Source organism: Tursiops truncatus, chromosome 10 (genome assembly GCF_011762595.2).
Source record: "Tursiops truncatus isolate mTurTru1 chromosome 10, mTurTru1.mat.Y, whole genome shotgun sequence".
Lineage (NCBI taxonomy): Eukaryota > Metazoa > Chordata > Mammalia > Artiodactyla > Delphinidae > Tursiops > Tursiops truncatus.
In genome coordinates, this window is record NC_047043.1 from 41,052,989 (window position 1) to 41,077,935 (window position 24,947).

At 37.2% G+C, this 24,947-nt stretch overlaps 1 protein-coding gene across 1 annotated transcript in view; it reads left to right on the plus strand.

Moving 5' to 3' along the window:
- TINAG (tubulointerstitial nephritis antigen) overlaps nt 1-24,947 on the plus strand; it is a 94,716-nt gene that overhangs the window by 4,550 nt on the left and 65,219 nt on the right. The window contains exons 2-4 of the mRNA XM_019931386.3: nt 3,957-4,020; nt 4,648-4,737; nt 10,504-10,618. Of these exons, the coding sequence (XP_019786945.1) occupies nt 3,957-4,020; nt 4,648-4,737; nt 10,504-10,618 (269 nt within the window). The remainder of the gene's footprint in view (nt 1-3,956; nt 4,021-4,647; nt 4,738-10,503; nt 10,619-24,947) is intronic.

A 24,947-nucleotide genomic window follows, 5' to 3' on the forward strand; every position in this document is an offset into this window, starting at 1 on the left:
CCTTGCCTTTTCCAGTTTCTAGAGGCTGTCTGAATTTCTTGGCTCATGTCTCCTTCCTCACTCTTTCTTTTTTTTTTTAACATCTTTATTGGAGTATAATTGCTTTACAATGGTGTATTAGTTTCTGCTTTATAACAAAGTGAATCAGTTATACATATACATATGTTCTCATATCTCTTCCCTCTTGCATCTCCCTCCTTCCCACCCTCCCTATCCCACCCCTCCAGGTGGTCACAAAGCATTGAGCTGATCTCCCTGTGCTATGCGGCTGCTTCCCACTAGCTATCTATTTTATGTTTGGTAGTGTATATATGTCCATGTCACTCTCTCACTTTGTCACAGCTTACCCTTCCCCCTCCCCATATCCTCAAGTCCATTCTCTAGTAGGTCTGTGTCTTTATTCTCACTGTCTCTTATCTTTTCAAAATCTCCACCCTTACAATTGTCCCTCCCTCCCTCCCTCTCTCTCCTCTTCTCTCCTCTCTCCTCTCCCTCTTTCTCTCCTAAAGCATCGTTTCTCCCTTTCTCTCCTGGATCAATCATTTTACAAAACTATTGATTTACAAAAATGTTTTTTTTTAACTCCCCCAATTTTTCGGCTACCTTTAAACGTCAATCATGTTCTCAAATTAGCATTTTAAAAGAAATATTTTTCATTCAAAACTAGTAGAATCCAAAAGAGGATTCAGGCATTGCTTGGGAGATGGTGCTAGACAGCATCAAAGGTTAATTTCTAACCCTGACTCTGTTTCCATGATGAGGTGGTACCTAACATGGGAACCAAAGTTACAGTCTATGCATTAGGGTGACACAGAATAACTCACTCATTCAACTGCTGGTGAATATAAATTGGTAAAATCATTCTGAAAAGAAAAAAAAAAAATGACGATATGAACTAAATGCCTTAAAGATGTCCAAACATCAATTTGGACCCAGAATTTCCACTTCTAGTGACTTTCCCCGAGGAAATAATTAAGAAAGTGAGCAAACATCATTTACAAGATATTCTCTTGCAGGAGGTTAGTAGGTAGTTGTAACTCCCAACTTTGAAAAAGCCCTCCCTCAACTCCATGTCCCTAACCAACTATTATCCCATTTCCTTCTTTCCTTTAATGGCAAAAATATCTGAAGGAAACATTTCACTTCCTGACTCCAAGTCTCTCATCAGCTCATTCTTACAAGACCTTGTTTCCTGCTACTTTACCGAGCTCTGTCTTGGCAGGGTTATTGAAAACTTCCATGTTTCCAAATGCAATATTAAGATGTCTGTTCTTTTCTTGATCCCTCAGTGGTACTCTGTGTAGGTGAAAACTTTTGCTTGTGTGGAATACTTTCTTCTCTTACTTTTCAAGACTCTACCCTCACCTGAATTCCCTTCTTTCTCATAGGTCACTCCTTCCCTGTTTCCTCTTCTGACTGTCTGTTAGCTACAGAGTTTGAGCTCAGTCCTGGACGTCTTTCTCTTACCTACAAACCCTCTCTCAAGCAGCCTCTTATGTAGTCTCGAGGCTTTAAAGATATGTATGTTGCTGGCTCTCAAATTCATGCTCCAATCATGACTTAACTCCGAATTTCCATTACTACTCTACTTGATATTCTCCATTAGGATGGCTAACATAGACTTAATCTAAATCTAAAATATGCAAAACAGAACTCTTGATTTCTTGCCATAAGCCTGTTCCTTATTTCAATATTAGCTTCACAGCCTCTCTATGGTTCAGGCCAAAATCCTAGTGAGACACCCTTAATTCCTCTTTTTCCTCATTCTCCAAACTCAATCCAAGAGCTAGTCCCATTTGCTTTGCCTCCAAATTATGTTCATCCACTTCTCTCCATCCTCATCAGTATCATGGAAACCCTTTAGCCAGCACAACAGGAGTGACGAGGACAAAGATTATGGAAGAGAGATTTTGGATAAGGTCTTATAGGTCATTGTAAGAAGTTTGGTTTTATTTTAAATTTGATGGGGAATAACTTGAGGATTTTAAGCAAAGGGTGACACAATGTAGATTTTAAAAGATCTCACTAAATGCTGTTCAGGGGTTGAGGGATACACTGGAGTGGGGAAGAGTGGAGGAAGGGAGTGGACTGCGTTTCTGCATTGTGTAGAAGTTGATGCTTCACTTTGTTAGCACCTTGGCCAGACTCAAGTGAACAGATTATGGTGTTTGTTCAAGAGGCCAACTCTCAAGTGAGATTACAGCAAACGTTGTTTCTTATAGTCAACTCTGACTTGATATTAAGGAGGGAAGACCAAGAAATGGAACTTTTGCTAACACTAGACATAGTACTAATGATCTTGGGTGGGCACGGTGATAACATTCTCTTTACTTCAAAATTAATAGCTGGGGTACAGGTTAGAGAAGGGACAGCCTTTTTTTCCTTAGGACCTTTGTGATTTCTCATCCCTTTATCTATGTAACTGGTATGCTGGACAAGCAACATTCATCGGTTTTGATTAAAAACCAGGTTTGAGAACATATATATGTATAACTGAATCACTTTGCTGTACAGCAGAAATTAACCCAACATTGTAAATCAACTATACTTCAGTATAAATTTTTAAAAATCAGCTTTGATTTTGCCCCTTATCTCCTTTAGAACTAGTCAAGGAAGTACTTCTCTTGACTTTGAATAAAATTTGAATTGTTGCATGAATTTTCTGTTGCTTTCTTAGGTAGTAAAAATTCCGGGGTCTTTGTAAGTTACAAACATAGAAAGTCATTTACAAAAAGTGTTTAATCCTGGGTAGTAATTAAAACTCTGAACTTGATTTAAAGTTAAATCTTTCCCCTCCCCTGTGGTTCAGGAGAGAGGTGGTTTCCTTCTCTCTTCTCGTGAGAGTGGAATGTCAAAAATCCATGGAAAAGAGGTGGATAGGTGCAAATACAAGGAGATTTTTAGATTCATTAAGCAAAAGATTGAACTGTGAGAACACAGTGCATGCTGAAGAGGGGCACTTGTAAAATATTTCCTGTGAAACAATTTTTGGAAAAATCGGAGGATAGCTAATTTGTAAGTGGCTTTTGTGACATTGTGGCTGGTGGTTAAGCCAGGTCCCTTGGAATGCTTTCTAAACATGTAGATTTCCTCGTATGATTGTATGAATAAAAAGTTAGAATTCATTTTATTTAACTAGGGGCCATTGTTGTGATCTATCAGTGACATGTCTCCGTCAAAAAAGTTTTCACATGACAAAGGAGTGAATTTTGCTACCTTTGCTAGTTCAGCATGAATTTAAATTTGTGTAAGTTATATTTTCAAAAGGGATTTAATTTGTAGCCAGGGTATTATTTTCAGCATATTTTACTGATTGGTTTTCATATAATGATAATTCACCATTCATCTCTTTGGAGTAGTTTATAGAGTCTGGTAAAATAGCAACGAGTTTTGGTTAATGGTTGAGAAACATTTGGACTTGGAACACAAAGGACTGGAACCATATAAATTTTTCTCCTGATCTAAATTTTGAAGAAAAAATAGAGTTAAAAAAAAAATAGAGTTTATCTTTGTAAGGTGAATTCACTGAAATAGCTTTATATTTTGGTCCAACACTTTGAGCTCCTTCCTCTAAGCATATGTAATTAATCATATTTACATATGAGAGTTGATTAGATTTTTAAGATAAGAAATGCCATAAATTAATTCAAACACTGTTTTACTGCTTACTTACTTGAATACATTATTTTTTTGAGTGCGTTTAGTGATCAATACCTCAGTAATCTAGTTTTTATGCTTTACAAATCCTCTCAGTTGGAACAAATACACAATGTAAAGATAGAAGCTTATGGAACAAGCCCATAAGCATTCGATATACAAACCTTGACACAAACCCTATGTGGATTTCCTTCAGATGGGCACCAAATTTTTTTGCATATTTGAAAAAACTAAATACAATTTTAATTTACTTATTACTCAATTTAGAATTTTGATTTGTTTACATGGTATGTTGACAGGTTGCCACAGAGATGGTCAACGTTATGAAGAAGGATCAGTAATTAAAGAAAACTGCAATTCCTGGTAATGAATTTAAGTGGCACAAAACTGAATTCTACTGTCTGTGTATGTTTTCTTCAAAGGAACATCTGTGAAACAAAGCATATATTTAAATACAGATAGAATCATAAGTCATAAGATATCACATACCCATAGTTTTTATAAGTATATTTAATTTTAATAAGTGTTTAAAAGCTAATCATGAATATTTCTTTTAACGTTTGAGTTTGGTGTTTGTGACAGTGGCCTGCTTTCACAAACCTCTTAATTTTAAACATTCTGATATACTACAGGAAAATCACGTGTTCTTGAACACAGTAACTATATATAAAACAAAGCTGCCTTGAAATTGATTATCCTGCAAAAAATTTACAATTACAAATGTGTCGAATCTACTGTCTCCATTGTCTTATGTTTTCAAACTCCAATGACTCAGTGATCATTTCATTTATTAATTGCCTGAAGTGGAAGATGTTGAGTGGTAGCTAATGCACGTGTTGTGATTTATTTTTGCCAAGAATTAAATAGTCATATGGTTAACATTAGTCAAAAATATCTTTTATGCCTTAACAAGGTGCAACTCTGGTTACTAATTTTATAAGTATACTCCCTAAAGACCAGGCCACTTTCATAACTTTTGTATCTTTACAGCACATGCTCAGGACAGCAATGGAAATGTTCCCAGCACGTATGCCTTGTTCAACCAGGATTAATTGAACATGTCAATAAAGGAGACTATGGGTGAGAGAAATCTTGCTTTCTAGGCTTTTTGGCGCCTCCCCCCCTCATTGCCCCTCAGGTTTCAAACAATGTATTTCCTATCATTTCCTTCTAAAAATTATCATTCTTTCAAAAACAAAAAAAAGAGTGGGTGAGAAATGGGGAGGGTGGTAGAAAGGCATGTGAAATTGGAATGAGCAGAGGGGAACATTAAATGATTAAAATTAAAATGCACAGAGGAAATATAGAGCATGGTCTTAAATTGTTTAGGAAGGAGCAGTGTCAAGGTGTGAGTGAGGCTAGTAGGGGGAGCTTTAGTTTAAATAAGTATTCAGGCAAAATCAGGAAGTAGGCAAACAGGTTCATTCATGTTCATCATCTTTCCTTCCGGTGCTGCCCTGACCCAGCCAATCATATGCTCATCTAACCTGGGTAGACTCCGACCTTCAGAAAGCAGTATTTTATCTCGATGATCCCCCAAACGACCAGTCCATCTAGACAGCGTCATCGACATGACTGATATCTAGCCAATTTCACTCACGGTTTAGTAAAAAGACTGGTTGAGCCATTTTACTTTGCTAATAAACAGAAGCTTGAACTGATTGACACTTAAAGGAAGTAACTGTTTGATGCGCTCTGATAGATTAATAAATTAAGTCACTTTTCCACTTACATAGAGGGAATTAGGTGTAAGTGCTGACACTGGCTTTCTTTACTGAACTGAAGGGAGAAGGGATGGGCCAGCTGTTTTCTGCTTCAGGATTTCTCCACTGTCACTGATCAAATTTCTATACACTCTTGAAAACATTTTCTACCTTCAGGAAAAGATTTCACATGAGAAGACCTATTGTCAAGCAACTATAAAAGTGAAGTCATCCTGAAATGCATTTTTAAAACATAGAAATAATCACTTCTTGCTACACCTAAGACATATGTTTCCCAGGACAGTGGGGACACTAATTTTCGATGCAACCAGAGTATTTTCTTGGAAGACACAAAAGACACTTGGAAGTCACATTTATTGATATTAATATTCTTAAACCATTCTCAACTCCTCTGTGTGTGTGTATGTGTTTTGACAATATTTTAGGTGATAATATGATGACATTTTAAGTATTTCTAGGGAAAAACAATTATTTTCTATGGCTAAGTGATATTTAAATCATTAAAAGGACATGAGAGTATGTGTCATCATGAGAGATTATCTGAATCAGGTTCCTAAAAGGATTCAAATGCTTGAGCTAACAAGCACACACTTCCAAGAAGCCAAGATAAGCAGGCAAGCTTTCCACTGTAACAGAGCCCAGGAGAAACCACAGTCTAAAGCAATGTGGAAAGAAAGTCATATAAGAGTACAGATCTGTTGGGAATGCTGCCTTCCTTGGAAGGAAGAATTTTCTTTCCATCATTTGTTTATTCTGAGAGTACTCTAGGTCAATTTAAGAGGCACAGGATTTGCCTTTTAGTAGCAAACATAGATGACTTGAAAAAAAAAAGGTGAAGTAAAATTGCAGCAAAAGAAAATATACTCAGATCAAAGAAAAAAGTTAAGTAAAAGAGACAAAGTATGAAGAAAAGGAGTAAAACTAAAATTATTTACCAGGGAACAACAAGAGGGAGTGTAGAAAGTCCTTGAATTTAAAAGAAAGTTCTAGGGCTTCCCTGGTGGCACAGTGGTTGAGAGTCTGCCTGCCGATGCAGGGGACACGGGTTCATGCCCCGGTCTGGGAGGATCCAACATGCTGCTGAGTGGCTGGGCCCATGAGCCATGGCCACTGAGCCTGCGCGTCCGGAGCCTGTGCTCCGCAGCGGGAGAGGCCACAACAGTGAGAGGCCCGCGTAACGCAAAAAAAAAAAAAAAAAAGAAAGAAAAAAAGAAAGTTCTAATTCTCAGATATTTACTGTTCCTGATGTTCAAGTTGTTTTCATGTATGAAAACAGAGTCATATTATAGCATTCAATGTCTATTTTAAGCGCTTTTTAAAATAGCCTACATACAAATATATACAGCCTTTGCTTTCTGGCATCTTGGTAGTATTTAGATCCAAATCTTTATTCATTCTGCATAGCCCACTTCAGTGCTTATTTATTCCCTGTATTATGTTGTAATGCAATTAATATTAACAAAACATGTGTTTCCCTTTTGGCACTGCTGAGGATACAAATAAATAAGTTCTTAGAGGAATTTACAATCTAGCTGAGGAATCCACATATCATAACTTTGTAAAAGGATTTCTAGTGATAGGGCAGTTATAAGTGGCAAATTAGTAGCACAAATAATAATCAGCAAGTTAGTGGAACAAAGGGAGAGAGAGAACAGTCTCAGTTTATCAGATGCCGTGAAACAAACCACTTCAGAATTTAGCGTCCTGAAAGCACAAGCTTTTTATTTGTTCATACCGGCAATTTGGGATGGACTTAGCTGAAGCTCTTTTCCTGGTCTCTCCTGGGGTTACTCATGTGTCCACAGACATCTAGGGCCTCAGCTGGGGCTGCATTGTCCAGATGGCCCCCTGCCCATTTCTGGTAGTTGGTGCTGGTTGTTGGGGGGCCCATGTGCCTCCAGAAGGACAGCCTTGGTTTCTTCACATAATGACAGTGTTCAAGCAGGACATGAGTGGAGGGTGGAAATGGCCTCAGGTGAGGCCAAAGCTTGAAATTTGTACATTGTCAATTTCACTGCTTTCTACTAGGCAAAGCAAGTTACCAGGCCAGCTCACATACAACGGTTGGAAAAATGGACTCCATCTCTTGATGGAAAGAGCTACAAAGAATTTGTACCCATTTTTAATCCATCCTATCTCTAACCCTGATTTTTCTTATGAACTCAAAGTCTATAGACTATCTATTGAATAAGTTGACTTTGATTTCTTACTGATTTCTCAAAGTCAAAAATACTCCAAACCAAAAGGATTAACCTTTTGACTTGTCCTTGGTTACTGGCATCCCCCACTACCATGTCAACTAAGCCAGAAAATCTGAAGTTAGTTTGAGGCTTCTTTCCTCTTCACTCTCAGTCACTACACTCTTGTAATCCTCACAAAGTTTACTTTAGAAATGTATTTCCTTTATTCTTATGCTATATTCTAGTGCATTTCTTTATCAAGCCTAGTTTGAAATGACCTGACTTTACTCTCTGTTTCCAGTCTGACCAAATTCCAACCAATCCTTTATACTTTCATGGTTATCCTTCTAAAACAAAGCTTTGATTCTGCCACTCACGTTCTTAAAAAGTCTTCAATGACACTCCATTGCTTTAGAATATAATTTTACTCCTCAGCATAAATAACAATCTGTCCCAAATGCTTCACTCCCTCATCTTTTACACTCTTTCCAACCCCTGTCTCTCTGCTCGCTCTCAGAGTTTAAGTGTTCTACTTATCTGCTATTCCCTAAATGTTATTCCAAATTTCAAACCTGCTTTGCTCCAGAGTTGCCTTTATTTAGAATAAATTATCTCTTCTCTCACATCTGGCTGTCTAATTCATTCTCATCCTTCCAGGCTGAGCACTAAAAAGTCACTTTCTATAACAAATTCTTCTAACTCCTTCAGGAAGAGTTATGTTTCAGTCCTCTACTCTGATCAGATTTTGACCTACCGCTAATAAATTATACATACTGAAGTCATTACCCTCTGTAAGCTTTTTTAGAGTATGAGCTTTCTGAAGGTAGAGAAATTTATTTCTATGTTCCCAGTGTTTACTGAAGAATGTGATAGATAAATTAAGAATGTTCAGTAAATGCTAACTTGGGTTAAAAGGAAAGTGATGGCAGACATAGAGGACAGACTCGTTGTTGCCAAGGGAGAGGTGGGGTAGGAGAAGGATGGATTGGGAGTTTGGGACTAGCAGAATCAAACTAGTATATATAGGATGGATAAACAGCAAGGTCCTACTGTATAGCACAGGAACTATATTCAATATCCTGTGATAAATCATAATGGAAAAGAATATGAAAGAGAATATATATATATATGTATATATAACTGAATCACTTTGCTGTATGGCAGAAATTAACACAACATTGTAAATCAAATATACTTCAATTAAAAAAACAAAGTGATGCGCCTAGGTCAAAAAGGATGATGCAGAGCAGTGGTGCTATTCATGCTTTTTTGAGCATAAATTATAGTAAATCATACATGTAACTTTATGACCTAGTACACACACACACACACACACACACACACACACACACACACACATGCACTTATACTTATACTTAAATGTATATAAATATTACTTACCCTCACTCTGTCCTATAAACTCTAATATTTCCTATTGTTTGTCTTATAGTCTATTTTATCTTTTAAAATACTGATCCCTATTCACTAAATTGAATGATTAATTAAATGGCCCCCAAATGTCTCAATGTTTGAAAACTACTAGTGTAGGGCACCAAAAACATATTTTACTATTGCGTGATTTTGCCTAAGGCTGATCCTGGTGGTCTCTTAAATAAACCTGCAATGTCTAATATATTCAAAAGTTTCTTTATTGAAATTCCCTGGATGATGGAGATTACATTTAAAAATTGTGGCTCAAAGTTGCTTCATGTTTTATGAACTAACAGATCCTGTAAAAGAAAAGAACTAACTTGCCAGGCATATATATATTTTTTTAATTTTATTTTTTTTGCGGTACGCGGGCCTCTCACTGTTGTGGCCTCTCCCGCTGCGGAGCACAGGCTCCGGACGCGCAGGCTCAGCAGACATGGCTCACGGGCCCAGCCGCTCCGCAGCATGTGAGATCTTCGCGGACCAGGGCACGAACCCGTGTCCCCTGCATCGGCAGGCGGACTCTCAACCACTGCGCCACCAGGGAAGCCCACCAGGCATATTATTGAAAATTGAGTCATATCTTCAATCATTCATAAGAGCCTTTCACACTGTAAACAATTTTGGTGATAAACACAACATGATAGAGTTTAGATTTGCCTTAAGTACTGAAAATATATTGTCCTTAAGTTGTAGCTAATTCAAACAAACAATGATTAAATTACTTTCATCTTTCTCATTTTTCATCTCCTATCATCTCTTAAGGAATTGTTGTCTTGAAATCTCAATATTAGGTTTTGAAAACAAAGCTTACTTTTTTATGTAAGGGCACAAAATATGTCTCTAAAAAACGGTACTTTTTTGTTATCTAATTTTACATCAGTTGAATTTATATTATATTAATAATGACTAATATTGAGCATTTACCACAAATTAACTCATTTAATACATAATAGAATATTTCAATATTTCAATAAAATATTTCAACAAAATTAGTGTTGCTGTAATCTTTTTAAGTATAACTATTTTATCCTCAATTTTTCATGGATACTTGTTTTTACATGGTCGGCTTCTTTTCAAATCTAAATTATAAATAAAACAGATTTCCCAATTTAACCTATAAGTACATTTCTGAACATTCAAGCTTCTTTCTAAAATACATTTAATGACATTTAGAAGAAACTGCATATATTGACCTTATTATCACTAAAATCCCTTTACTGTATGTGGAGATTCAATATTCTTAAATTTAGTCTATATTAATACAGCCTTAGGTTCCTCATTTGAGACACTAAAATAATTGATATAGACCTACTTTAAGAAGAGTGATATGCTTCCCTATTAGAGTAATCAATAATGCATCATTAATATAATGAATATCTAGCTTTCAGTAACAGTTCCAATTTTGTCAGATTTGCTTCTATATAATTTCAGAAATATAAGTGAACATGTAATGATAAAAGTGACATCATGTAACCTGTACCTATTTTTCTCTTTCATTTGTAAGGCAGATGGACAGCCCAGAACTACAGCCAATTCTGGGGAATGACTTTGGAGGAGGGTTTCACATATCGCCTTGGCACCCTGCCACCCAGCCCCTTGCTTCTGAGTATGAATGAAGTGGCAGTAGGTATCCTCTCTGTTTGACTCATGTATGTGTGTGTTTGTATAAGTGTGTTCATATGTGCATATAAAGCAATTTTAAATAACTAAAATAGTGAGTTTAGTGCTTTCCGAGATAATTTTGTCATATAAATTAAAAAAAACCTTTCCCCAAAATGGTTGTTACATCCCCCCAAATTTTCATGTGGACTTTGAAATTTCACTAATATTAATTAGATATAGTTTCCTCTCTTCAGGAATGATTGTGTTCATTTACATTGCTAATCATTGCAGAGAAATTCATGTTTCTGATGATTGGCTTGTCGGTGACCCAATGCTTAAGCAAGTCATTAGTTGTCCTTATTTTTCTTTTTCTAAGTAAACTTAGTTATTTTGTGAATTCATCAAAACAGAGTTTTGACAGCTCTTGGGTACTCCATTATGAAATGAAGATAAAATACATGCCAGTAACTGCAGACAGGTATGCTATGACGACTAGCAGAAGTTTATCCTCAAAAATCCTCACATTTTCCATTTAAAGAACACCTTCAAATTTCCCTGATGAGCTGGCAAACTCCTTCATGAAATTGCCATGTTTCGTAACACCCTCATGTTTCTAATACTATTGTATTGGTTTTCCCTTTCATTTTCAAGTGGTGTTATCTTCTGATAATATGTACCTTGCATAAAGAATCTTCCACCTGTCTAGTTATCACAGATGTCTAACTTAGAGCTGCAGTTTTACCATCCCATTTGTGGTGTCTCTCAGTTGAGATTTTGATTGTATTCAAGGCCTGCTACAAATGCCCCCAAGGCATTTGTATCATTTTTTTTTTAGATTCTACATATAAGTGATATCACATGATATTTGTCTTTCTCTGTCTGACTTACTTCAAAAACAAACTTTTGGTTACCAAAGGGGAAGGGTGGGAGGGAGGAATAAATTAGGAGTTTGGGATTAACATATGCACACTACTATATACAAAATAGATTATCAACAAAGACCTACTCTATAGCACAAGGAACTATACTCAGTATTCTGTAATAACCTATATGGGAAAGAATCTGACAAAGAATGGATATGTGTATATGGATAAATGAATCACTTTGCTGTATACCTGAAACAAACACAGCACTGTAAATTAACTATACTCCAATATAAACTAAAAATTAAATTTAAAAAAAATGTCCAGGGCAGAGAGGGGTTCCCTGGCTGCTGGAGAACTGGCTCTTCCCTCTGCAATGAAGGTGTCAGGTCCTGGCTGCCTGGAAGCTCTCAGCATCTCAGAGCAAGCAGGGCTGTTATTTATGCTGTTGGATGAGTTGTAAATCCACAAGTTCCTCATTAAATGTTCAATGCGCTTTGCTTTCAAAAGATGTAATCCCCTGACTTATTATTCCAGTTCAAATTCCAGTAGCAGGACCTGCTAAATTATAACTAGTATCAGAAAAGATCATAATAGCTGCCATGTATTGAGTAGTTGTGTGCCAATCACTCTTATCAGCACTTTCATACATTATCTCATCTAATTTCCAGCTTGATGTAGTGGGTACTGTAATTCTCCACATTTTAAAGACAAGAACATTGACACAGAGAGAGGCCAAGTCACACGGAGATGGAGAGGAGAGAAAAGCCACCATAGAATTACTTAAATGGCAGAGTCAGGACTTTAAAAGATCTGCCCCCAAATGGTTCCTAGACTTCCGGTTTAATCAGTTAGCTTTGGCCAGTTCAGGTTCAAAACAGCAAAAAGTCTTTTCATCTTGGAGCCAGAACTAACTTTATGAAATGATCAGCTTAGATATATTTTTGGATATTTTCCACAATCAGTAAGACATAACATCTTTAGAGGTGTGGCTCATATTCATAGCTTTTATTGACTTACTTATAAGATCAATTGGAAAAGAGTTATTTTTTCTGGCTGTTTACTTTTTCAATTTTGTCCTTATCTATCTAGAAAAAAAGAGACAGAAGTGTTTAGGAAAATAATAAATTCACCCTCTTTATAAGGATTACTCTTTCTCTTGCTTTTAGTGAGGGGTCCCAGTTAGCCAAATACTCATTTGGGTGTCAATATACATTTTTTCTTGATTCTTTCTAGCATTTCCTTTTGAAGCTTTTTTTTTTTTGCAATTTAGAGTATTTTATATTATAGAGAAAATGAGGTATGTTTCTTTCCCAGGTTGCCACTCACTGTAGCATAGAAAAAGGTAATCTAATTCTAAATCATTTATTGGCTCCTAGGGATTTGTTTGCATAAAAGTGACTACGGTGATATTTAAATGAAAAATCTTAATGATTAGTACTCTGGGAGAATTTAAATTACCTAGTGCTATGAACTAATGTAATAAAGTAGCTAAGTAATTCCAGGAAAGCAATAAGGGAAATTTGGCTGAACTGTAAGACTTCTGTTACACACAAGGACATAGCTTCCCATTTCTAAGGCACAGTAGCTTGAGGGTTGAGGTCCTTTCAAAAAGTTTCTGAGTGTTTCCCTGGTGGCGCAGTGGTTGAGAGTCCGCCTGCCGATGCAGGGGACGTGGGTTCGTGCCCCGGTCCGGGAAGATCCCACATGCCGCAGAGCGGCTGGGCCCGTGAGCTATGGACGCTGAGCCTGTGTGTCCAGAGCCTGTGCTCCTCAGCGGGAGAGGCCACAACAGTGAGAGGCCCACGTACGGCAAAAAAAAAAAAAAAAAAAAAAAAAAAAAAGTTTCTGAGTGTTGGAGTTGTCCTAATACCGGTCAGAAGATATCAGAAAATCAGAAATACAACAAGAACTTCAATGAAGAATGTGGGGTCTATATGAACTAAGTTAAACTGGTAGCCACAGGAAGAGCTTGAAAAATAGATTAATTCTTTGCCTGGTGACTACGTAGAAAATACCCTCAATACATCAAATTGCCTCTGAATAGTGAAAATGAATTATTTTGCGTGGGTATGCTTCTGGATAACTCCCTCCCCCTCAACTTTTCCCCAATTTTTTAAAATACCCTTTTCAACATAGGATGGTATATATATATATACACTTATGGTAGGCAGTTGCCAACAGTGGGAATGATTTTTCTGAGAAAATTCACTGCATCCCCAGCCTAAAACATCTCCCTTTCCTTGAGCCCATTACCTGGATGAGAACAGAGATTCACCAAATTCTTTATCTTGGGTAGGAAAGATGAGCAATGAGTCATTCCCAGTTCCTGGGAAAGCTCTCCTCTAGCTGGTTCCCTGGCTACATTGCTTGACTTCAATCACTAGTCACATAATGTGTCTGCTGAACGTACATTAGAAGAATATCAACAGGTCTTATACAAAGAGTTCCATGATTATATAAATATGAAAAAATCTGTTTAATCTGGATGAATTAGTTCAATTCAAATGATTTTTTGTGGAGTGTGATTCATAATAATGAGGAATAGAAATATGCTGATCATGGGAGGTTAGAAAAAACTAACTTAAGGATTTGGGGAGCCTTTCCTGGATGGCAGTCCTATGTGAGGGCAGACAAAAGGAAACAAAAACTTACTGTTTTCTCTGGGTACAAGCAGACTGGATGAGAGGAAGTGAGAAAAAGGGAAAGAAAGAAGGCCAAGAGGGTCCTGCCTAGACCGTGCAGCTTCTTGTTTTGTATGAAGATTCGCTTCACCCACTTTAAAATTATGTCTAGTGTCAGGTCAAAAATGCCAGCTGATCAATCTTTGCCTAACTTTTTCCTAAAAGCGTTTTCTTGAGATTGTTCAAAGCAATGCCTTGATTGGACAGCTCTGTTCCAAATTGTTGTACACTAAATATGTTAAGAATGATTAGACGATTCTCTGTCAGTCCATTGAGACTGTGTATTTGCTTGCATAGATTCACAACGGGACTGATGTAGCTCCCTACAGGAACTTTAAATTCTGCCACTTGAGCCTTTTGTCTCCTTATGGTACAAAACAGGTGATTACACAGTTAAAATCTTATTTCAATATTTCTCAACATTTGTGCCATGGACCACCAATCCTGCAAGATTTGGAATAAAGGTGTCCCATCTGTGGTCAAATACACTTGTGAAATGGTGTATTGTATCTTTCTTCCGAAGAGGCACACTATTCATTAGTATATTGAGGACACTAAGAACTCTTCCTCCAATGACCTTTTTTCCACCCAGTGTTTCCTAAACTCATGACATCAGAGAACCTTTTCTTCTTTGTTTATAATGACCGTTAATACTTCCCAAGATTTAGATTCCACAGAACACACTTTAGGAGCTGCTAACATAAGCTAAAATATTGAAAGAAAAGTGCTGGAGAGAGCAGAAGTATATTCAGGGCTAAAACAGAACTTAATGTCTCAGAAAGAAAACAATTATTATGACTGTATGCAAAATTGGCATGGGCTGAGGTCCTTTGGAGCCAGCAGAAGCATCACAGTTGAAGTCTGTTAATAGGCACATGTAGGCAGTGCGTTTAGTCACGTGGCCCCATTTCACATACCGAGATGGACATGAGCTCTGCATCCTGTGTGCTTGGCTCTTAGTCTGGCTGAAATGATGGTAGCAGTGGTACCCAGTTCACAGGGCTGTAAGAAGTCCATGAAATGATGAATAAGGAGTGTTTTAGCACACAGACTGTATAGTAGAGCATTAATGAAATGTTATTATATAATATACAAAGTGGTTCTTTCTCCCTTGGATTAAGCTTGGGAAACTAGCAAGTTTCTGAAACAGGTAAATTTTGTAAGAGCTAAATTACCCAGAACTTAATCATTTGGAGCATTTCCTTTCATAAAGAAAGGTGTAGCTCTGGGTTTATTGGCCCTGACAGAGATTATATATTTTTGATAACCTGGAAGTTCTTCTACTATGCTCCTAAATCAAATCAAATCAAATCATGTCAAATCAAATCTAATCAAAGCAACCGTTCTGTACCTGATTATTTTTCCAGGAATTTAAATTTGGGAGATAACTTCAAGAGGCTTCCCTGTGTTATATTATATTATAAATACTGCAAACATTTTGAATAAAACATACTATTTTCAAACAGAGATAGGGAAATTCAGAGTTCATTTTTCTACTTGGCTTAGTTAAAAAATATGTTTTTAATAGTTTTGTTGTTCATTTCCCAGGGAGAACAATAAAGTTAACAAAGCTATCACAGATAAATATCGCATCTTAGGTGGAGCTACCAATATTTAGAAATTATTAAAACATTAAGAAGGCTGGTATAGCATTTAAAACCTGTAGCTTTACTATATTATACAGTATCGATTGATGTATGTAAAAATGTTCTAAATTTTTTTTTGTCAGCCTCATAGTTTACTAGTACATCTTTTCCCAGTCACCCAATACAGAAGATTTTAGTGTGTCTAAGTTGGCATTACCAACAAAGAAAAAATAACATCTTTTTCTATTGTTTTCTGGAAGTTAAAGTAAAATTGTATTTTATGTGTTATGTAATAACTTTTAAAACCACTGATTATTGAGACGAGAAAGGGAAATTTATTTCATCGTCTGGATACTTTATCATTATTTAGATAAGACATGGTATTTGATTGACTGGATCTATTTCTCTAGGAAGAATTTGTTTTTTCCTCTCTGAAATATATTTTAGTGATAGTAAGTACTGAGGGATGAAAGGTACCTTTGGAAAAAATCAGAGTGACTACTACCAGCTTTTGTTTTTACCTCTCATAGGTTATTGAAATTTTTTATTTGATTAGTTTTAATTTAATTATTTAATTAAAATTTAATTTAATTAACTAACCTACCTGAACAAACATCTATTTAATATCAATAATGTGTATCACCCGTGTAAAGCATCTTGTAGAAACCAAAACACTAATTAGAAAAGTGAAAAACACAGTTCTATAGTTATATTCTTAATATATTATTGAACAAAAATGACTATTCTTTTCTATAAAATTGATGTTTAGCTCCATATGAACATGAGGCAAATGGCGTCAGGCTTTTATAATAATTTTATAGCATAGAGTAGGCGCCACTGATGCTGCAAAAGAGCATCACAGCCAGATGTTATGGTGGATTCTGTTTAAGTACATACTTCGCTCAGCTCATTTCAGAATCTCCTCTGCTCAGTGGGTAAAGAACCAGGGACAGAATGATTTGTCTCTGAATTAAGAGTCTTAAAATTCAAATAGCATTGAAGCATTTCCTCACGTCTCCTCCAGGCTCTCTCCTTTCTTTCTCTCCTTCTCCAAATAGAACCTCAAACCCTTCAGCAAACTTTAGGAAATACGCACTGGCCTCACTCCTTATCCAGCCGAACTTGTGGCAGAATGAATGTCTCATCTGTCAAATCAGTTTCCGAGTTGTCAGTTTATTTTCTTTACTAAGGTCTGATGCATAGCACTGTGATGTAATTGAGCATGACTTGACCAATGCCATGGGGCTGAATTGATCACTGCAGGACATATCTTCAAAAAGAAATGTGAAAATTCATTTTTTCCCTTCTCTGGGAACAAAAATTTGGGGTTGTTAAAAGGTAGATTCCTGAGGTGATTTGGTGTGTTGATATAAGGAGCCTGTGTGTTGATATCTGTTCACCAGTGCCGAATAGAAACGCAGAGACAGAGGTTTGGGTGAAGTAGAAAATAATAGCTTCATTGCTTTGCCAGGCAAAGGGGGCCACAGAGGGCTAATGCCCTCAAAACCGTGTGTCCCGCCCTGGAGGGGGTAGTGAGGAGTCTTACAGTGTTCAAGGAGCAGGGCGTGGTCAGTTTGTAGACATTCTTCTCATTGGTTGGTGGTGAGGTAATTGGGAGTCAGCATTATCAACCTTCCAGCTCCAACCGGTCTGCAGTCTAAGTGCTTGTGGGCAGCATACAGTTAACTTCTTCCACCTGGTAAGGGTTTCAGTATCTGCAAAACAGCTCAAAGGACATGGCTCAGAATATTGTCTCTAGTCCTTGAGAAAGAACTAAAGGTCCTTGACTTAGTTTAATGGTTAAAGTATTCTTATTTTGTCTTACTTGACTGTTTCCCTTTCTTTCTGCATTTTCTCACCTCTCTGATTAAATTTATTCGTTGACTAAAGTTTTTCTACAGACAAAAGGCAGGCAGAGAACATGGGTGTGGGTCTATTTTGGAAGGCCTCATATGGTCTGGCTTGGTTACATGGACTCCCCAAATTTGGGTCTATCTAGTCCATACTGTGGTTCTTGCCAAAGTGCATTCCATAAAACACTAGTCCTCTGATCCTCTTCACAATAAAACTGATGTGAAATCAAAGGAAAGTAAGTAAAATACCTTGCATTGGGTCATGCACATTAAAAATCACAAACATTATTTTCATTTCTTAGAGACTCTCAGCAGCACTTAGGTAGTTTATAAAAACTACTGCATTGAGGACAAAAATCTATTTAATTGTTAAAACCAGTTTCTCAGAACTGTTTGATTAATCAGCTCCTCTTTTTGCAATTATCTATTACAATTTCTCAGAACTAGTGTTCTAATGAAGTCGTTTTAGGAAATATCAGTTCATCAATCTCCAGACGCACATTTTCTTCACTTTTTTACAACTCTAAAATTGGGAGGCTTCTTACATTTGATGATGTCCTGGGTTCAATGAAATATGGTATTGCCCTACCATAGCATCTTTTTTTTTTTTTCTTTTGGGAATTATTTCTTTTTTCTTTTTTAACATCTTTATTGGAATATAATTGCTTTACAATGGTGTGTTAGTTTCTGCTTTATAACAAAGTGAATCAGCTAGACATATACATATGTTCCCATATCTCTTCCCTCTTGCGTCTCCCTCCCTCCCACCCTCCCTATCCAACCCCTCTAGGTGGTCACAAAGCACCGAGCTGATCTCCCTGTGCTATGTGGCTGCTTCCCACTAGCTATCTATTTTACGTTTGGTAGTGTATGTATGTCCATGACACTCTCTCACTTTGTCACAGCTTACCCTTCCCCCTCCCCATATCCTCAAGTCCATTCTCTAGTAGGTCTGTGTCTTTATTCCTGTCTTACCCCTAGGCTCTTCATGACATTTTTTTTTAAATTCTATATATATATGTTAGCATACGGTATTTGTCTTTCTCCTTCTGACTTACGTCACTCTGTATGACAGAATCTAGGTCCATTCACCTCATTACAAATAGCTCAATTTCATTTCTTTTTATGGCTGAGTAATATTCCATCGTATATATGTGCCACATCTTCTTTATCCATTCATCCGATGATGGACACTTAGGTTGTTTTCATCTCCTGGCTATTGTAAATAGAGCTGCAATGAACATTTTGGTACATGACTCTTTTTGAATTATGGTTTTCTCAGGGTATATGCCCAGTAGTGGGATTGCTGGGTCATATGGTAGTTCTATTTGCAGTTTTTTAAGGAATCTCCCTACTGTTCTCCATAGTGGCTGTACCAATTCACAATCCCACCAGCAGTGCAAGAGTGTTCCCTTTTCTCCACACCCTCTCCAGCATTTATGGTTTCTAGATTTTATGATGATGCCATTCTGACTGATGTGAGATGATATCACATTGCAGTTTTGATATGCATTGCCCTAATGATTAATGATGTTGAGCATTCGTTCATGTGTTTGTCGGCAGTCTGTATATCTTCTTTGGAGAAATGTCTATTTAGGTCTTCAGCCCATTTTTGGATTGGGTTGTTTGTTTTTTTGTTATTGAGCTGCATGAGCTGCTTGTAAATTTTGGAGATTAATCCTTTGTCAGTTGCTTCATTTGAAAATATTTTTTCCCATTCTGAGGGTTGTCTTTTGGATTTGTTTATGGTTTCCTTTGCTGTGCAAAAGCTTTGTAGTTTCATTAGGTCCCATTTGTTTATTTTTGTTTTTATTTCCATTTCTCTAGGAGGTGGGTCAAAAAGGATCTTGCTGTGATTTATGTCATAGAGTGTTCTGCCTATGTTTTTCTCTAAGAGTTTGATAGTTTCTGGCCTTACATTTAGGTCTTTAATCCATTTTGAGCTTATTTTTGTGTATGGTGTTAGGGAGTGATCTAATCTCATATTTTTTCATGTACCTGTCCAGTTTTCCCAGCACCACTTATTAAAGAGGCTGTCCTTTCTCTACTGTACATTCCTGCCTCCTTTATCAAAGACAAGGTGACCATATGTGTGTGGGTTTATCTCTGGACTTTCTATCCTGTTCCATTGATCTATATTTCTGTTTTTGTACCAGTACCATACTGTCTTGATTACTGTAGCTTTGCAGTATAGTCTGAAGTCAGGAAGCCTGATTCTTCCAGCTACTTTTTCCTTCTCAAGATTGCTTTGGCTCTTCGGGGTCTTTTGTGTTTCCATATAAATTGTGAAAGTTTTTGTTCTAGTTCTGTGAAAAATGCCAGTGATAGTTTGATAGGGATTGCATTGAATCTGTAGATTGCTTTGGGTAGTAGAGTCATTTTCACAATGTTGATTCTTCCAATCCAAGAACATGGTATATCTCTCCATCTATTTGTATCACCTTTAATTTCTTTCATCAGTGTCTTATAATTTTCTGCATACAGGTCTTTTGTCTCCTTAGGTAGGTTTATTCCTAGATATTTTATTCTTTTTGTTGCAATGGTAAATGGGAGTGTTTTCTTGATTTCACTTTCAGATTTTTCATCATTCGTGTATAGGAATGCCAGAGATTTCTGTGCATTAATTTTGTATCCTGCTACTTTACCAAATTCATTGATTAGCTCTAGTACTTTTCTGGTAGCATCTTTAGGATTCTCTATGTATAGGATCATGTCATCTGCAAATAGTGACAGCTTTACTTCTTATTTTCCGATTTGGATTCATTTATTTTCTTTTCTCCTCTGATTGCTGTCGCTAAAACTTCCAAAATTATGTTGAATAAGAATGGTGAGAGTGGGCAACCTTATCTTCTTCCTGATCTTAGTGGAAATGCTTTCAGTTTTTCACCATTGAGGATGATGTTGGCTGTGGGTTTGTCATATATGGCCTTTAATATGTTGAGGAAAGTTCCCACTATGCCTACTTCCTGGAGGGTTTTTTATCATAAATGGGCATTGAATTTTGTCAAAAGCTTTCTTTGCACCTATTGAGATGACCATATGGTTTTTCTCCTTCAATTAGTTAATACGGTGTATCATATTGATTGATTTGCATATATTGAAGAATCCTTCCATTCCTGGGATAAACCCCACTTGATCATAGTGTATGATTCTTTTAATGTGCTGTTGGATTCTGTTTGCTAGTGTTTTGTTGAGGATTTTTGCAACTATGTTCATCAGTGATATTGGCCTGTAGTTTTCTTTCTTTGTGACATCTTTGTCTGGTTTTGATATCAGAGTGATGGTGGCCTTGTAGAATGAGTTTGGGTGTGTTCCTCCCTCTGCTATATTTTGGAAGAGTTTGAGAAAGATAGGTGTTAGCTCTTCTCTAAATGTTTGGTAGAATTCGCCTGTGAAGCCATCTGGGCCTGGACTTTTGTTTGTTGGAAGATTTTTAATCACAGTTTCAATTTTGGTGCTTGTGATTGGTCTGTTCATATTTTCTATTTCTTCCTGATTCAGTCTTGGCAGGTTGTGAATTTCTAAGAATTTGTCCATTTCTTCCAGGTTGTCCATTTTATTGGCATAGAGTTGCTTGTATTAATCTCTCATGATCCTTTGTATTTCTGCAGTGTCAGTTGTTACTTCTCCGTTTTCATTTATAATTCTATTGATTTGAGTCTTCTCCCTTTTTTTCTTGATGAGTCTAGCTAATGGTTTATCAATTTTGTTTATCTTCTCAAAGGCAGCTTTTAGTTTTATTGATCTTTGCTATCATTTCCTTCATTTCTTTTTCATTTGTTTCTGAGCTGATTTTTATGATTTATTTCCTTCTGCTAACTTTGGGTTTTTTTTTGTTCTTCTTTCTCTAATTGCTTTAGGTGCAAGGTTAGGTTGTTTATTCGAGATGTTTCCTGTTTCGTAAGGTAGGACTGTATTGGTATAAGCTTCCTTCTTAGAACTGCTTTTGCTGCATCCCATGGGTTTGGGTCATCGTGTCTCCATTGTCATTTGTTTCTAAGTATTTTTTGATTTACTCTTTGATTTCTTCAGTGATCACTTTGTTATTAAGTAGTGTATGGTTTAGCCTCCATGTGTTTGTATTTTTTACAGATCTTTTCCTGTAATTGATATCTAGTCTCATAGCATTGTGGTTGGAAAGGATACTTGATACGATTTCAATTTTCTTAAATTTACCAAGGCTTGATTTGTGACCCAAGATATGATCTATCCTGGAGAATGCTCCATGAGTACTTGAGAATAAAGTGTATTCTGCTGTTTTGGGATGGAATGTCCTATAAATATCAACTAAGTCCATCTTGTTTAATGTATCATTTAAAGCTTGTGTTTCCTTATTTATTTTCATTTTGGATGATCTGTCCATGGGTGAAAGTGGGGTGTTAAAGTCCCCTACTATGAATGTGTTACTGTCGATTTCCTCTTTTATGGCTGTTAGTATTTGCCTTATGTATTGAGGTACTCCTATGTTGGGTGCATAAATATTTACAATCGTTATATATTCTTCTTGGATCGATCCCTTGATCATTATGTGGTGTCCTTCTTTGTCTCTTCTAATAGTCTTTATTTTAAAGTCTATTTTGTCTGATATGAGAATTGCTACTCCAGCTTTCTTTTGGTTTCCATTTGCATGGAATATCTTTTTCCATCCCTTCCCTTTCAGTCTGTATGTGTCTCTAGGTCTGAAGTGGGTCTCTTGTAGACAGCGTATATATGGGTCTTTTTTTTGTATCCATTCAGCCAATCTGTGACTTTTGGTGGGAGCATTTAATCCATTTACATTTAAGGTAATTATTGATATGTATGTTCCTATTCCCATTTTCTTAATTGTTTTGTGTTTGTTATTGTAGGTCTTTTCCTTCTCTTGTGTTTCTTGCCTAGAGAAGATCCTTTAGCATTTTTTGTAAAGGTGGTTTAGTGGTGCTGAACTCTCTTAGCTTTTGCTTGTCTGTAAAGGTTTTAATTTCTCCGTCAAATCTGAAAGAGATCCTTGCTGGGTAGAGTAAACTTGCTTGTAGGTTTTTCTCCTTAATCACTTTAAATATGTCCTGCCAGTCCCTCTGGCTTGCAGAGTTTCTGCTGAAAGGTCAGCTGTTAACCTTATGGGGATTCCCTTGTTTGTTATTTGTTGTTTTCCCCTTGCTGCTTTTAATATGTTTTCTTTGAATTTAATTTTTGACAGTTTGATTAATATGTGTCTTGGCATGTTTCTCCTTGGATTCATCCTGTATGGGACTCTCTCTGCTTCCTGGACTCGATTAACTATTTCGTTTCCCATATTAAGGAAGTTTTCAACTATAATCTCTTCAAATATTTTCTCAGTCCCTTTCTTTTTCTCTTCTTCTTCTGGAACCCTTATAATTTGAATGTTGGTGCGTTTAATATTGTCCCAGAGGTCTCTGAGACTGTCCTCAGTTCTTTTCATTCTTTTTTCTTTATTCTTCTCTGCAGTAGTTATTTCCACTATTCTATCTTCCAGGTCACTTTTCCGTTCTTCTGCCTCAGTTATTCTGCTATTGATCTCTTCTAGAGTATTTTTAATTTCATTTATTGTGTTTTTCATCATTGCTTCTTTCATCTTTAGTTCTTCTAGGTCCTTGTTAAAGGTTTCTCGCATTTTCTCTATTCTGTTTCCAAGATTTTGGATCGTCTTTACTATCATTACTCTGAATTATTTTTCAGGTAGACTGCCTATTTCCTCTTCATTTGTTAGGTCTGGTGGGTTTTTATCTTGCTCCTTCATCTGCTGTGTGTTTTTCTGTCTTCTCATTTTGCTTATCTTACTGTGTCTTGGGTTTCCTTTTTGCAGGCTGCAGGTTTGTAGTTCCCATTGTTTTTGGTGTCTGTTCCCAGTGGCTAAAGTTGGTTCAGTGGGTTGTGTAGGCTTCCTTGTGGAGGGGGCTAGTGCCTGTGTTCTGGTGGATGAGGCTGGATCTTGTCTTTCTGGTAGGCAGGTCCATGTCTGGTGGTGTGCTTTGAGGTGTCTGTGGACTTATTATGATTTTAGGCAGCCTCTCTGCTAATGGGTGGGGTTGTGTTCCTGTCTTGCTGGTTGTTTTGTATAGGGTGTCCAGCACTGTAGCTTGCTGGTTGTTGAGTGAAGCTGGGTGTTGGTGTTGAGATGGAGATCTCTGGGTGATTTTTGCCATTTGATATTATGTGAAGCTGGGAGGTCTCTTGTGGACCAGTGTCCTGAAGTTGGCTCTCCCACCTCAGAGGCAAAGCACTGACTCCTGGCTGCAGCACCAAGAGCCTTTCATCCACATGGCTCAGAATAAAAGGGAGAAAAAGTAGAAAGAAAGAAAGAAAGAAAGAAAGAAAGAGGATAAAAGAAAATAAAGTAAGGTAAAATAAAATAAAGTTATTAAAATGAAAAAATAATTAGTCAGAAAGAAATTTTTTTAAAAAGTAGAAGACAAAACAAAACAAAACAAAACAAAAAACGGACAGATAGAACCCTAGGACAAATGGTGAAAGAAAAGCTATACAGACAAAATCTCACCCAGAAGCATACACATACACACTCACAAAAAGAGGAAAAGGGGAAAAGATAATAAATCTTGCTCTTAAAGTCCACCTTCTCAATTTGGGGTGATTCATTGTCTATTCATGTATTCCACAGATGCAGGGTACATCAAGTTGATTGTTGAGCTTTAATCCGCTGCTTCTGAGGCTGCTGGGAGAGATTTCCCTTTCTCTTCTTTGTTCGCACAGCTCCCGGGGTTCAGCTTTGGATTTGGCCCCGCCTCTGCGTGTAGGTCGCCAGAGGGCGTCTGTTCTTCTCAGACAGGATGGGGTTAAAGGAGACGCTCACTCAGGCCGGGGGAGGGAGGGGTACAGAAGGCAGGGCGAGCGTGCAGCTTCAAAGGCCTGGCAATCTCTCTGCTTTGCCCTCCGTACCCCTGTGGCTGTGCTCTCCTCCACAGCTCCAAAGCTCCACCCCTCCACTATCCGCAGTCCCCGCCCGTGAAGGGGCTTCTAGTGTGTGGAAACCTTTCCTCCTTGAAGGCTCCCTCCCACTGGTGCAGGTCCCATCCCTATTCTTTTGTCTCTGTTTATTCTTTTCTCTTTTGCCCTACCCAGGTACGTGGGGAGTTTCTTACCTTTTGGGAGGTCTGAGGTCTTCTGCCAGCGTTCAGTAGGTGTTCTGTAGGAATTGTTCCACGTGTAGATGTATTTCTGATGTATTTGTGGGGAGGAAGGTGATCTCTACGTCTTACTCTTCCACCATCTTCCCCCTCTCTCCTGCCATAGCATCTTTAATGTCAGTTCTGCGTGCTGTTTTAGCTTTGATTGGGCTCATCAGAGAGTGACAAAAGTCCAAAATGATAGTGACTTAAATAGAAATTGATTTCTTACCAACAAAA